Below are 16236 nucleotides of genomic sequence, written 5' to 3'. Positions count from 1 at the left end.
GCATGGGGTTTTATTGCATAGTTGCACATCAGCCACTACAGTGAGCACTATTATAGTGGCTGATGTGCAACTATGCCATCAAAACCCATGCATATACAAGAAAACAACATTTGAAAAGCTGTCCACTGTGGTGACCTCTATGCATGAAAGGGTTAAGGTGAGCACAGACACTTTCCTTTTGTGAATGTGAAATATGGCCTTTTTGTGTCATTTTCAAGTGACGCTAAAACATCCAGGTGAAATTATAATGCGCAAACAGACCAGTAGTTTGACTTTATCATACGACTATGGACAGCAAATGAATATCATAAGGCAGCTATGGACTAATATGCACTTACTGAGCATCTTCAATGTGTGTGACTTCCTTAAATGTCTGTAAATAAAGGCGAAGTGAATTTATTCAGATTCATGTTGAGGATCCAACAGTGCCCTTAGTCTTGACCTGACAAACAGATGAATGGCAATACAAAAGATATTTTATTTTATTGTAAAAGGGCAGAGTTGCAACAGGTAAAATAGCAAGTAATGAGAAATATACAATTGGTAAACAACAAAAGTTTAAATGGAGCAAATGAAACGGGAATTGAAACTGAGGGGAGGTTAAACAAGACTACATTTTTTCACAGAGGAACAGGAATCTCACACCTGCTGATTCTTTGCTTAGTTGTTTCGTATATTACTACAGATGCATTTTTTTTCATTTTACCCTAAAGATACAATAATGAAGAATGTTGTCACACAATTACAGTCCCCTACAGTGTAATACAACACTTTGGGAGTTGTATTACAAGCAACTTTAGACCCCCCCCCACACACAAAAGAAAACTACAGTAAAATCATAATTGACGGAAAAAGTCAGACAAGAACATTTTACTGGCTTTGCATCTCATTTCACATCATATACATGTCAGACTTACAATGCCAGCAAACATGTTATCCTAACCATGCTGCTGTGGTTTCATATAGCAGACAATTTCATGTGGTCTCATTCCTGGACACGAGGACTAACACACTAATGAAGCAAAGTTAGCAGTGATTTTTTCTTTCTCTTCTTTTTCTAAGAATGACAGGTCTGTGCCCAGAATAGAGACTGATCAGACAAAGGGACCATTTGATTCTCCTCTAAATTGTCCTCCTCTCTTCAACTTGAATTTATCACTCTCTACAAACTGTAAAATTTCAGACTTCTGTCCATCCCTGCAGAGGTCAGGAACTGGGCGTTCTCTCCGAAGGCCACTCCAGTCACCAATCCTGTATGGTCTACAATTAGAAAGGCAAAAGCAAGGTCAGAAATCTGCTACTTAGCAACACCATATGACATGCATACTGGATGAACATTTTAATTGTTTTTTCCCCCTCACTTGTGAAGTTGAGGACCTCGGACCACTGTTTGCAGATGTAGACACGGATGTCCGACCCTCCAACAGCCAGGTAGGTTCCGCTCTGGTCAAACACGAGGGACTTCACCTGAAACCGAAGAAAAATCACAAAGGAATGAGATTCAGAGGCACAGAGGAATGAGAGCCTAGTGAAAAGAGGAATGGCAGCCAAGACCAAACTCAGTGTAAAAAAAAAATGCATGATTATTTCCTCACATGCTCAGTTAAAACCACGCACAGGATGTATCAAGTAATATGCTTGCTAAGCTCATACATTTTTTTTAATTAGCAATTTCTTACCTCATAATTGTTGTCCAGAGTGATAGTCTTGAAGTTCTTCAGTTTCCTCAGATCCCACAGTTTCACGGAGCTATCCTGGGCACCTGGAGCACAGGACCAGACAATCATTTGAGCGTATTTAAAGCAATCAATTAAATGTATAGTTCCAGATCCCTTTGGTGGAAAAACAAGATGCTTGTAGAACTTTAACATATTAATGCAAGGGGAGCAATTTTTTGGTATTCCCAAATGTTCCTGCAACTTTGCAACCCAACGTAGATCATCAAAGATTAGCAGAAACAAAGTGTTAAAAACGCCTAGTGGTTCTAACCTGTAGCCAGATAATATCCGTTCTCAGAGAAAGCAATGGAGGTGACGGGGCCAGAGTGGCCTGGGAAGTTGGCCACGTTGGTGCGCTCTTTCAGATCCCAGATCTTGATTTGGGAATCAGCCGTCCCAGTTCCAAAAATGAGACCATCAGGGTGGAACTGAGCACAGGTGAGAGCTGTAAGGGGAAGAATGAAACATTACCACCTGGAAACAGAAGAACTGCTAGTCAAACTGCCAAACACACACGTTTACATTGAGGCACTCACCACAGCCAGCACTTTCATCAGTAACTTTGGTGAGGACGCGACCGGTCTGGATATCAGAAAAGGCCCAGTACTGCAGAACAGTGATGAATAATATTAGTGTGGTTAACCAGTGAAGAGGTCAATTGTATTTCAGTTTTAAATATAACTTGAGGTCTGTCAGTACACATACCTGATCCTCAGAGGAGCTGAGCAGGTAGTCTCCAGTAGCATGCAGGGAAAGTCCAGTGACACCCCCCTCGTGAGCACGCACCACCTGGACACAGTTTCCCCCGGTGACGGACCACACACGGATGGTGTTGTCTGGAGAAGCAGAGAAAACCACGTCCTAGAGGGGGAGGGATAACAAGGATGTGAAGGATGAAAAAAAACAACAACAACAAATGAGTAAGAATAAAAATAATTCAAAGGCTGTTCTTTGTGCAGTCACAGAATTTGTTTGTTGGAGATTTGACTGGTTGAGGTTTGAAACAAAGCGTTACCTGGGATGGATGGTAAATGACAGAGGTGACCTTCTTGGTGTGGCCCTTAAGTGTTGCCACAATCTGTTCTTCGCTCTTGTCAAACACCACCACGTTCTTATCAGCTCCACCTGAAGAACACGAGAGGATTGATATCAAATGTAATTGTACAATTGGAAATTGGAAAGATGCAGCTGAACATTGGATGAAATCAATGTACCGGTGAGAACTTTGTTGGTGTCTGAGGGACACAGATCCAGAGCCAGAATACCAGGGACACTGGCACTATGAAGACCCTGAAGGCATCAGCGAGATAGGATGTTAACACCATGTGCATCAAGTAAATAAAACAGCCCTTTTTATTAAAAAGAAACAAATAGAAATCCAAACTCACAGCATGAGAGGCCACTTGGCGGTATTTGCTGAGATCTTCACCTCTAACGAGCTCCTCTGGAACAGTTTTTCCTCTCTGGAGAAAAATATTAAAGCAGTGAAAATGAGAGAGTGCATTTAACATGATACCACAGCGGTTATAAACATGTGCTAGAACAACTTTACACAACATTGAGATATTACAGGAGAATTGGGCATAAGGAAGCTAAATAAAAGAGCAATACAATACCTTCTTTCTTTCTGTGGTGAGGATGGTAGCTTTGTCTTGAAGCTGCAAACAGAAAAAAAAAAGAGCATATTGAAACACATCTTAGACCTGCTAAAGAAAAATGTAAAGCTTATAGCCAAATAATGACTTATGTAGATAAAAAGAAAAACAAACAACTTACCTTTTGGATGATCTCTGGGGTCATTCCCACCTGTTCACTAATCTCCATGGGCTCTCCGCCAGCACCCTGAGATACACAGGGCAGCAACAGAGATTGTCAGGAAGACGAATGGCAAAGGATTTTGATAAACATTTATGTTCAGTATCTTATTGACTTGAACTCATATCGATCACTCACTGTTGCAGTTGGCTGGGAGGCCGGGACTGCCTGAGGGGCAACCAATCCAGCCTGGGGTTTGAGTGTGGCAAGAGCTGTAAATAGAAAATAGACCCCATTAGGAAAAAAATGCTCTCATAATATTATCTATGACCTCATGTTTTAGCGGGGCAGATTCTGGACAGACTTGGGGATTGTTTAAAAGCTGTTCTATGTGCTTTACAAGTGGTGTTATGTCCTACAATAGAGGACAAAGATTGTCAACCCACCTTCTCTCGCAGCAGTGACCTCTTTGGTGAGTCGAGCGATGACTCTGCAGGCTGCATCATGTTGGTAAAGCGCATGGGACAGTTCTTGGCGAGTAGTCTGCAGCTGTTGCCGCAAGGTGAAGCTGTGCAGCATAACAGCATCCTAAAACAGAAAGGAGAAAACAGGATGAAGGAAAGAAAGAAGAAGAAGCATCTCTAAGCTACCATAAACCTAAACCTTTTTTTTGTCATCTTGCGGAAACAAGCTTCGTTATAGAGATATTCATTTGATGTCACGAGAAAACAAAAGGTTGTTTCCTCTGACTTAAAATGTTTCGGGTCAAATTGGTCGTCAGTAAATTTATACAAACAGTGATAGCTGTTACAATAGATAGTGTTAGCAATACATTGAATTTCCATCTTTATATTTTATATACCTTGTTAACACCTACTTTGAAACTGATTTGTTTTCTACTATGACCAGATAGCAAAGCTTGTTTCCGGCCATAATATCCTAATAAATTGTGATCGAGATAAGGCTATAAATATATATTTTTAAATCATGTCCGTTTAGGGCTTCTGTACTAAGTTGTTGTATTAGAAGCTCTTAGCAATAGAATAAACTGTCATTGAAAAATGGCATGGAAAGAAAAAGTCACCTGTTGATTCAAAACAGAAACTCTGGGTACAATTTACAGTATGAAGGTGTTTTGTTGTGGATTTCTCCTGTGCCACCACCTCAAAGTTAATACTTACCCACTCATCTTGAAGGGACTTGAGAATGGCAGGAATGCTAGTTGCTGATGGAGCCTTTGGTCTAATAGGATGGGACACTAAAACAGAGAAAAGTCGCTCATGTTTAGAACAAGTAGTCTCGTTTAAAAGTCTTAAATCAAGTTAGTATTTTGATTTTGATTCTTGTGGTTCCAATAACACATGCTGCAGGATAGGATAAATCATACAGTACTCCTTAATAGGGTATTATACCGAAGCAAGTACGACATCAGATATCTGTACAAATGTGTGTTTAAACATCACCACAGCTAAAACATTTGGATCATCAAGCAATTGACAAACTAATATCAGCAACTATGTACTATAGCTGCTGCATTGTACATCAATATACAGTACCAGTCAAAAGTTTGGACACACCTTCTCATTCAACTACTTTGAAGAATCTAAAATATAAAAGATATTCTGGTTTGTTGAGCATTTGTTTGTTTACCACATAATTATATATGTGTTCCTTCATAGTTTGGATGTCTTCAATATTAATCTACAATGTAGGAAAAATAAAGAAAAACCATTGAATGAGACGGTGTGTCCAAACTTTTGACTGGTACTGTAATAAAATTGGCATAAAAGTTTACAAAAAATATCAGATTCAAACTGATTTCACTTTTTAAAACTTGCTTAGTTTGCTCTTTATAGGGTACACATTACTTTAATAATGCAGTTTCTTGAAGGTTATAATGTTGGGATAGGGTAAGTCATGCAGTACTCCTTAATAGGGTATTTATACTGAAGCAAGTACAACATCCGATATCTGTACAAATGTGTGTTTAAACATCACCACAGCTAAAACATTTGGATCATCAAGCAATTGACAAACTAATATCAGCAACTATGTACTATAGCTGCTGCATTGTACATCAATAGCATAATATAGGCATAAAAGTTGACCAACCATATCAGATTCAAACTGATTTAACTTTTTAAAACTCACCTAGTTGCCTCTTTATAGGGTACACATTACTGTAATAATGCAGTTTCATGAAGGTTATAGTGTTGGGTGTTGTTGAGTAGTGTTCATTCATTCATTCATTCATTCATGCATGAGGGGGGTACTTTGCAGTGCATCTGTACATTGTTACATTCACTCACACACTGGACCCTCAGTGCAGATGTGTTGCTGCTCCCCGTAGTCTCACCTTTGATGTCTACGAGCTGCTCCTCGGACAGAGGCTGTCCGTTCATCGGGTCGGTCCCATTCTCTGCGATGTACTTCTCGATCAGCCGGCGCTCAAACACCTGGCTGGACACCGGGGAGACGCAGGGATGCTCCGGCACCTCGTTGGAGACTACAAAGACGCATTTACAGCTTTAATCATCACATAACACCGACAATAAAACTACCACATGTTGACTATCACAAGCAGACGGCGGCACTGCATGGCGGCTAGCGTTAGCCACGTTAGCATGTAGCATTAGCGCGGTAGCTCAGCCACACTTCCTCCGTCATATACGTTCATTCAACTTCACTTACTTGCACAAACCAAAGACATCTTTCCAACAGAGTCCTCACAGTCTCTTCTAAGAATGGAATGATGCTAGCACTGTGCCTTGATAGTTATTATCGCTGAAGTAAATCTTTCCTTATGTTTTGCTCAAATTGGAAATGGCACGCTGTCCTTTCATTGCCGCTACAAACGGACTTCTTCTTCTACGCTCTGTTCAAAGCGTCCCCGCAAAGCCGCTCCGCCGCTCCACTGCCCCCTGCCGGCGGACAGACGCAACTGCTCTCATCAATGAACCACGACCGGGTGGATAAGTTAACTGACATCAAATTTGACAAAAATGCAAACAAATACAGTACCAGTCAAACATTTGGACACACCTTCTCATTCGATGGTTTTTCTTTATTTAGTACTGCATGACTTACCCTATCCCAACATTATAACCTTCAAGAAACTGCATTATTAAAGTAATGTGTACCCTATAAAGAGCAAACTAAGCAAGTTTTAAAAAGTGAAATCAGTTTGAATCTGATATTTTTTGTAAACTTTTATGCCAATTTTATTACAGTACCAGTCAAAAGTTTGGACACACCGTCTCATTCAATGGTTTTTCTTTCTTTCTTTCTTTTTCTACATTGTAGATTCATATTGAAGACATCCAAACTATGAAGGAACACATGTGGAATTATGTGGTAAACAAACAAATGCTCAACAAACCAGAATATGTTTTATATTTTAGATTCTTCAAAGTAGTTGAATGAGAAGGTGTGTCCAAACTTTTGACTGGTACTGCATATGGTTACATCTTCTTGTGACCATATACCGGACATGGGGCGACAGAGCATTCTCAATAGCTGCCCCCTCTCTCTGGAACTCTCTCCCCAAACACATCCGAGACTGCAATAATCTTTCAATGTTCAAATCAGCGGGTGAAATCAAAACTCACCTCTTCATAACTGCTTTTAATGTTTGACTAATGCTGTGTGTTTTAAGTTTTAAGTGTTTAGTGTGTAGCTTTTACATGCTGTTTTTAAATGTCTGTTAAGCGTCTTTGAGTACTCTGAAAAGCGCTCTATAAATAAAATGTATTATTATTCTTAATTTTGGGTATGACGTTCCTTTTTCAGTTAATACCAAAACAGGCGGAATATCGTAGGGTTTGCAATTGTAATGCGCCACCTTGGGCTTTCTAAACTGATGGCCATGTGTTTGACTTCCTAACCATCCTTTTAAACAATTCATGAAAACAAATCACAGATAAATCGATAATAATAAACATAAAATATTGTCTAACAGCCAAACATACTGCACATTGGAGCAAACATTATCTTTAAAAATGTGTTTTAAAGATATATTTATTGTTAAAGACATGACGTTGTGCATTTCCAAAAATATCACAAGCAGCAGTCAGATCTCTTTTGTCACTAGAAATATTTGATGATAAGATATTATCCTGTACACAAAGTTCATAGATTAATAGGCTATTGCTATATTTGGTGGAACAAATCACAAAGCTATACTACAATTACCTTGAGGGTAAATACACTATATCACTGCAAAAATCACTGAACTGCTTAGCAGACATTGAACAATATAATTCTTTGTTGTTGCATTTAGAAATTGTTAACATGGTGGCTGGAGAAAGACACATAAATTAAACTCTCTATTACTGTACAGTACTTAATAATTCCCTTTTGCAAACTTTTGTATCACAGCTCTTATTTCTACGTAGCCCTAGAGATCACATCACAAACACACTCGTACCAACACTCAGCAAATACAGTGCAGATCATACTGGTCCTGAGGGTTTGGAGGTAGGTAACAGCAGGAGATTCCACGAGCACCATCATTAGTGTCAAGAAATATGTTATATGAGACAGGAAGGCTAATGCTCAACTCATGCTTCAGAAAATTACATGAAAAAATGGCATGCAATATTCAAACCAAACCATTAAAACTAGGCTAAAATGCAAAAGGCACAGGTGGGGTATATCTTTTCCTAATCCAATACTGTAGTTCATCCATGACTTGCGTTACTTGTTCTTTCTTCTTCTTCCTTCATCTCCAATTCTCTGTTTCATAAGAAGTTCAGTTTCTCTGAAGTGTAAACACTGCAGGATTCAGAGGTGTCCCTTTCTAGTGGCAGTGTGGAAAAGTAACCTTGTGATTTGCTCCTCCTGCCTTTATCTCCATCTTTTTTTATCTGGAATTTAACACAGTCCTCAGAGGAGTGGAGGCAGTCTGAAGCCCCGGGCACCGAAAAGGAAATACTTCTCTCTTCCTCATTGTTGTGAGATGTGTCCTGCTAGGAAGGAATTAAAACACATGTTTAAAAAACACTTTAGTCTGTGATATACAAATACTCACAGCTGGAGTGACATATTAAGATAAGATAAAATAAGATAATCCTTTATTAGTCCCACAGCGGGGAAATTTGTAGGATTACAGCAGCAGAGAGGATAGTGCAAACAAGAGATATAGTAAAAACAAGATCAAAACAAGTATTATAAATAAGTAAATAAGTAATAACACAGTAAAGAATATTAAATAAGTAAAAAAACTTTAAAAATCCACAATAACTAAAATATTATAGAAACAGACATAATAATTTTGGTATTGCACAGATTGTTTATATTGCACAGTACCTCAGTGGTTAAATTATGACGAGGCGAGCTCGTTGCTGCCGATCTGTGTGCTTCCTGATTCTCAGCGATCGGAGTTCCTACTGCAACTGGACCGCAACCCTAGAAAATACAAGCCACAGCACACTAGCACTTATGGTTCATGTACACCTAGACAATGCTATTTAACAATTATAAGCCAAGGCACAAAACCTGTTAACTGATTTAAACCAGACTATGAGCCTTACAGTATGAGTAGGACTGGATCTTGGGGTAAATTTTCTTGGTGTTCCAGGCTGCTGAGAGTGACTGTAGTAGCCTGAGGGTGGAGGGCTGGGCTGGCTGTAATCCTGCAGCGACAAACACACACAGACAAGGAAAAGTCAGCGCAGTCACTTGATTTGATAACACAGTGGCAGAGAATAGCTCACAACTGACTTACATGCTCCGTTTGGTTTGATACCTAAACCTTTCTATCATATCACATTATATGATCTACAGATGGGTAACAAATGAATAGAACAGGAAAACAAAATGACTTAGTATAAAGGTGGGCCACTAGGAGACATAAAAACAGCTTTAATACTTCTTGTCATAAATTGTTGAAGTATGTGGGTCTCTAATGGAAGAGCGAAGAACGCTCTTTCAATAAATATTCCCTCACTTGACGTTTTTTATGATGGTGAAAGAGAGCAGTGTCTAATTCCATCTCCATTCTTTTATTCTGGTTTATTCTTTTATATCGCCTTTCAGAAGGCTTGATCCATATTTAGACACATTTATGAAGGATTTTCAATGGACAGGCATTCAAGCCTTCCTCATACAACATATGGATCATAAACTATACCGTCTATGATCTGGAATTACAAAGTATGGACGCTTAAAGAGATGGATTAATTCACATACGCAGTAAAGCTCCAAATGCCTAGATTCATAAAGCAGTAGAGTTCTATAACCGCTCTCTTAATGCCATATGGTTATTTAATCTGTTTCATATAAACTCCCCACATGGTTTACATTATCTAATAACCAACCCTATCTCTACTCCCCCAACCTACATGCATTCACCATAACCCCTTTAATCACATTAAAATGAAACTGCTGAAAATCACTTTAAGTGTGAAACTGTATTGAAGAAGAACGGCACTGTCTAAAATACTGAGATCTAAATAAAATATTGATTTGAAAATTGTTCTTTTTTTAATGTGTTAGATGGCAATCTTTCATCCAATTACAAAACCAACAAAATAATAACATGAGAGAGAGCAGATTTATTTTGAGAACATGACAGGAAGCTAAAAGTAAAGCCCTCATATTAATTCTCCTACCTGCAAAGCTGTCTCAAACAGCAGGGCCACTAACCAGGTTCTCCTGATTTCCTCACCTGGATGTTAACCATCGGAGGGTCGGCTGGTGGCGTGCGGTTCGTTCTGAGGCCGCTGATGATCTGCGACAGGCTGCAGTTTGGGTATCGCTTCATGAACAGGACGAAACCAGCCAGTGACACAAACATGCCAGAAGGGACAGTGATAGACTTGAGGAATGTTCGCCATCTGCCTCCCTTTTCTGGAGAGAGCAGAGACACAGAGATGGGGAGGATATAAGAATGAGGAAACAAAAAATTCAGAATAAAAACAAAAAAAACATTAAAAGAGAAATGCTGTCACTCACCGATCACCTGCAACCAAGTGGAGGATACCAGGTTGCCGACCACATCTCTTATTTCATACACCCCGTCGTGCCTTGAATTCAGCCTCACTATGACGACCTCATTGATGGAGCCTTTCCTGCCCAGCGAGATGAGGCCTCTGTAGCGCATGTCGTGGTCCGTTATGTGGCCCTCCCGGATCAGCTGCACTGGGCCACGGGGGGGCTTGGGGTCAAAAGGGCCCAGGGAGGATTCGTCAGGGTATCGGGTAGGGGTAAAAATGAGGTGGGCATGAGGGACAGGAAGAAAGAGGGGCAGGTTTAGAGACTCCTTGCGGTAGCGGGTGACATTGAAGGAGTGCCCTGCACCCAGGGTCATGAACACAGAGACAGGGGTGCAAAATGAAGGATATGCGAAGGTATGAGAGGGTGTCGGGTGGAAAGGGAAAGATAAAATATAAATGTTATAGATGAGAGGACCCTAAAGTTAAAAAAAAATCATCAGTCAGCTTCCTAAAAGTCATCCTGACAGCTTTCATCTTTGCTCACCGCGGACACTGAGAGTGCTGCGGGACAGGACCTTCCCCTTGCTGTCCCTCACAGTGTAGTTGCCTTGGTCTGCCTGCGTCACTCTCTCGGCCGCCCAGACCTTCCCGCCCCGCAGCAGCCGCCCCCGGCCTGCTTCGCTGGTCTCAGGGTCCGTCTGGTTCCACAGAACAACTGGCATGGCCTCAGGTGGAGCACCCCGGGGAGAAAACTCCAACAGTGAGCCATTTTCAGGGATGGTGTGCTCAAATTTATCCCCGTAGTTTCTGTGGTAGGACTTAATGCATTCTGAAGCAGGACGAAGGAGTGAGGGATGAGAGAGGCAGATAATGATCAGCAGTGTTGAAAGTGACTAAGTACATTTAATCATGTATTGTTCTTAAGTACAATTGAGAGGTTCTATACTTGAGTGTTTATATGCTACTATACTTACACTTTCTACAGTTCAGAAGTTAACTTTCTTATTACTCAACTACATTGACACTTGTAGTTTCTGATTTCTTTTCAGATTAAGATTTTGCGTAATAAACACACAATGTGCTTAAAATACAGAATGATTGTATATCTTTGATGCCATTTATTCCATTTCAGATATCATTGAGTTTGTCAGCAGTTCAATCAAAGAGACATTACCCCTCTAAACTTCTCATAATGGCTATATTGATGATGTATTTTGAAAAAAACACTGGGATGGATTTCAGAAAAGGAAGAGACTATTGTACCTGAAACAGTCAAACGCACAGCCTCGTAGGTAAATCCAGAGAACAGTTTGATGGAATAAAGTCCCTCATCACTGTGAGTCACTTCTCTCAGGACTAGCATCTTATCTCTGGTCCACTCAAACCGCGGGTCCTTCACCTGCAGTTGTACAATAAAAAGGTTTGGGAAACTGGTACAGACACGCAACAAACACAGCATCAACACGCTTCCACTCACAATGGTTTTGTCCAGCAGGATGCGCCGCGGTCCCTCAGGGTTTGGTGTAAAAGTAACCGTTCTGGATGTCGAGTACACTGGCAGACGAAATTCCCTCCCAGCACAGACAGTTTGGGCTTCTTCTCTTTCACCTGTTGTGGAAAAGAAAGTCAGCAACCTCTTCAGAGAATATGATTTGTAGGTGAAGGACGTGTGATGCATTTGACTCACTTGGTACAACCCATCCTGTAGGGAGAGCAGAATTAATCTGATTAGTATTCATCTTCTACAGTTTAATGCTTAGACCTCATATACACTGGAATATTAATAAAGACGTTATGGTACCACTTTCTATGAGAGTTTACAGTTAGATTTATAATGGGTTAAAAAATGATGGCGTAATGAATGACTTAACTGACGTGCAATAAATTATGGAATTGTTTTCAGTCAGGTTTAAGAGCTCGCAATAGCACCGAGTCAGTTCTTGTTAAGGTCACCCCAATGACATTCTGGCATCTGACAGACATGATCACGCTATCCTTGTTCTATTAAAGACACTATACTCTGATTAGACAGGATACATCTTAAAATATTCATTTAAAACAAAAGCTTTTATGCATGTTTTTCTATTTTTACTTTTCCATCATTGCTGTTTTATATTCTTCCCGGTTTTAACTTTTCAATCCCGTTTTTAATTATCTCGTTGTTTGCCTTAATATTAGCTTTTTCCTCTTACATGTAAAGCACTTTGTATAAGATATCATCATTATTATTACTTCTAATGCTTTATAGATCAATTCTAAGTCAATAATAAGAATATCGTTTTGGTTTTCAAGGCTGTCAGCCTCAAGTGTGACACTTGATTTGCCTTTTTGATTCTTTAAATCAGCACAATTACATACTGAAATTCTGCCTAAAAAAACAGCAATGTTTTCCCCCAAAACAACCTAAACAAAAAAAGCCATCATGTGTTGATCAATGGAGTTTCTGAACAATCAATAAGTTGCCAGATATGGAAAGCCACGTATTTTCCCCTGAACTTCTTTGTGGTAATTACAGACCACCAAATGGACTGTTTGACCTCTGAGCTGTGGGTTAATCTGGACCATAATCCAATTATTAACCTCAAACATTTACAATTTTGGATTTGACGGATTATGTAAAGAAGGAAACCAATGATGGATTACCACATAAAAAATGATTTACAACACCACTCAAAGGGATTCTTACAACCTGGCAAATTGTTTTCTTCTTAGGAGTGGTTTATAAAGATGATTTATAAAAGCATTAGTAAATGATCAGTTACAAATTATTTAAGCAATTATTTACACAGTATGAAAACCAGAGGGTGTCTTATTAAAAGTGCACCACGAGATATTCATGAACTTACCCAGAGCAAGAGGAAGGACAAACATGACAGTGAGCAGGACACAGGAGGACATCTTCACCTGTCTGTAAAGACAGACCATGAATGTCTCATCAACAAGCAAAGTGCACAGAGATTGTTATTCATCCACTCTTCAGCTGGACATGCGACCATCGATCAACAAGCTACACAAGGGGGAGCTCAAAGACATCTGAGGTCTGTTTCTGCAGAACTATACATAAACCATCCAAAGATAGCTCTAATCAATAGTGTCACAGTGATCCATGACGCCCTGTCAGCTGCCTCAATGTCCAATCAGGAGTCCAACATGTTTCCCAGCCGATGGACAACATTTGCAGCGATGCAGCGGACCATCAGGGCCGCCAGTTATTAATAAAGGTGCACATGATCACACCGTCTGTGGCGCATCTAGTCTGAACTCACCTGGAGGAAGTGTGAAGGATAAACCCACCGATGGATATGTGTGAATGATTATGTGAATGGGGATAAGAGGATAACAACGTCCTCCGCAGAGCGCGCATGGGCATTGGTCCGCTTCTTTTATTTATGGCGATGGTTTGCTGTATTCTCTGCAGCTCCTACGCAAGATGCGTCACATGTTTGCGTTATGTTTGCCAGAAACCTGGCAATAAATACGCAACTAGCGCAAGAAAGTGCCCAGTAACAACGTGGGAGCCTCCTGACGGGCTGTGTGCCAGTATTACAGCTAACGCGTTCTCAACAATTAACAAAAACACGAGGAAAGATGCTTACTTTTATGATACTATTACTATCCTACTACTTATAATTATCTAATTATTTTTTACTACAATGAAATGTAATTGCACTGAAGTCTTTTCTATTCAATGCCACTTACTTCTACTCCACTTAAATTTAGAGGGGAAATATGGTACTTTTGACATTTTACAATTTTCAAGTAAACATTTTATACACAAAAATATTAAACGTTCATAAATATGATGTTTTTTTTAACCCCTTGTAGACTATTGTCGCGAATTCGCTTCAAACCGCTTCCGAATTGGATTAATTACTATTATGCCCAATTATGCCTAATGTCGTTAATTTGCCTCATACCAAAATGTATTTCTATTGTATGTGCTATATTGAAATTAACAGTCTCCACTTAATTTAGCATCTGCATGACAGCAAAAAACACAAATAATTATTTTTTTATATAATTGTAAATACATTCAGGCAATCAATCTCCAGACCCTAGTTTACTCAATCTCAACCAACTACAACATACACTTCAATCAGCAAACAAGATGCATTCAATCATTTGACCGCTAAAGCATGTGTAGACAGAGTCCACCATCGATGGCAGTTCTTATCACTGCAAGTGTCATATATTTTCGGCCACCAGCGAGATTTGGGGGGCGCTGTTTCCCCCCTTTGAGTGACAGGCGTCCCAGCATCGTCAGCAGCCGCAGACACAGTGAACTATCTGTGGCTGTTATCAAAACGGACAAAACGTCACACTTATAAAAACTAAACTTTATAGTTTGCTTAAGTTGTGTTGTTTGTTATTGACAGGTTAAACTCACTTTGTTGTTGTCTCATTAGATCATGTGTATGTATGTAACGTTATATGTCAGCATTAACTAACTCATTTGCTTGTCTTCATGAAATAAAGTCTTATTTGCTTGTTTTACCATCGTGTGCGTTCGTCTATTGTCATAGTGAATATTATTCACTATGTCTATATATACATCTATTGTCATATATTGTCATAGTGAATATTAATTAAATATATATTCATTAATATGTTTTACTGTCGTAATTCGGACGAGCTCAGAGTACATTTTGTATAGTTCAAAACAGTTTGTTTCTCTTTCATAGCCTTAATTTAAGATGGATTCAAGTGATATGACAAACAGAATATTGTATTATTAGGGTGAAAGGGGAAAAACAGCAGCCACTTTGTTTATCTATCTATCTATTTATCTGTATATCTATCTATCTGTATATATGTATATCTATCTATCTATCTATCTATCTATCTATCTATCTATCTATCTATCTATCTATCTATCTATCTATCTATCTATCTATCTATCTGTCTATCTATCTATCTATCTGTATATCTATCTATCTATCTATCTATCTATCTATCTGTATATATGTATATCTATCTATCTATCTATCTATCTATCTATCTATCTATCTATCTATCTATCTATCTATCTATCTATCTATCTATCTATCTATCTATCTATCTATCTGTCTATCTGTATATATGTATATCTATCTATCTATCTATCTATCTATCTATCTATCTATCTATCTATCTATCTATCTATCTATCTATCTATCTATCTATCTATCTATCTGTGTAATATCAAAAGCTGTTACCTAGTTATTACAAATGCTGATCAATGTTAACATGAGGAACTCTGTATATAAAATGCATTGTGTTTTGCTGTGCACAGGGGATAATGAAGAAGACCATCAACTTCTTCCCAGGAAGGAAGGCGGTGTCCTTCAGGAAGGGTCCATCGGGCCATCTGCGGCAGGACCCCTCATGATATGATATACAAATTCAATAATAAAACATCTATCTTTAAGCTTACACATCTTTACAGTAAGCATCTATTGTTGTGCCTTAATATCAGTCAAACTGGAGCATTATATTTGGAGATTAGTATCATATTTGCATAATTACTTTAAGATCAATTATTCTATTTTGATTCTCTGCTGTGGAGCACTGTGTTTATGCATGAATGCTATACAAATAAAGTAGTTTTATTATTATTGTTGCCATTATTATTGAGGTTAGATGTAGTTGTTTTGTAATATGCACACATTCTGTAGCTAATCATTGGAACCAAATACTGAACGTTTAGTTTGGGTAAGGTGGGAATCGAACCGTGGTATTTTGAAGGGCTTCAAAGGTCGTGAAAAGGTCCTCTACACCTATCCACGGGTGGCCCCGCCTGAAGGTCTGTATGTGCGCATTCTTACAGCGCAATTATGACGCCACAGAGT

At 39.1% G+C, this 16236-nt stretch overlaps 1 protein-coding gene across 1 annotated transcript; it reads right to left on the bottom strand.

Annotated features, from left to right (window-relative positions):
- Positions 1-454: 454 nt before the first annotated feature.
- prpf19 (pre-mRNA processing factor 19) lies at positions 455-6351 on the bottom strand. The gene is made up of 16 exons (XM_054597681.1): positions 6165-6351; positions 5830-5979; positions 4655-4731; positions 3920-4061; positions 3672-3745; positions 3495-3560; positions 3335-3376; positions 3107-3181; positions 2933-3008; positions 2734-2843; positions 2424-2579; positions 2255-2324; positions 1990-2163; positions 1680-1762; positions 1362-1467; positions 455-1260 (listed from the first exon to the last, which is right to left on the bottom strand). Exons 1-16 carry the CDS (start codon positions 6181-6183, stop codon positions 1163-1165), a joined length of 1518 nt encoding a protein of 505 aa, XP_054453656.1. The 5' UTR covers positions 6184-6351; the 3' UTR covers positions 455-1162.
- Between the last annotated feature and the right edge of the window lie 9885 nt (positions 6352-16236).

Source organism: Anoplopoma fimbria, chromosome 4 (assembly GCF_027596085.1).
Source record: "Anoplopoma fimbria isolate UVic2021 breed Golden Eagle Sablefish chromosome 4, Afim_UVic_2022, whole genome shotgun sequence".
In the NCBI taxonomy this organism is placed as follows: domain Eukaryota; kingdom Metazoa; phylum Chordata; class Actinopteri; order Perciformes; family Anoplopomatidae; genus Anoplopoma; species Anoplopoma fimbria.
Note: the sequence above shows the minus strand (reverse complement) of the source record. Positions and strands in the feature narration are given on the sequence as shown.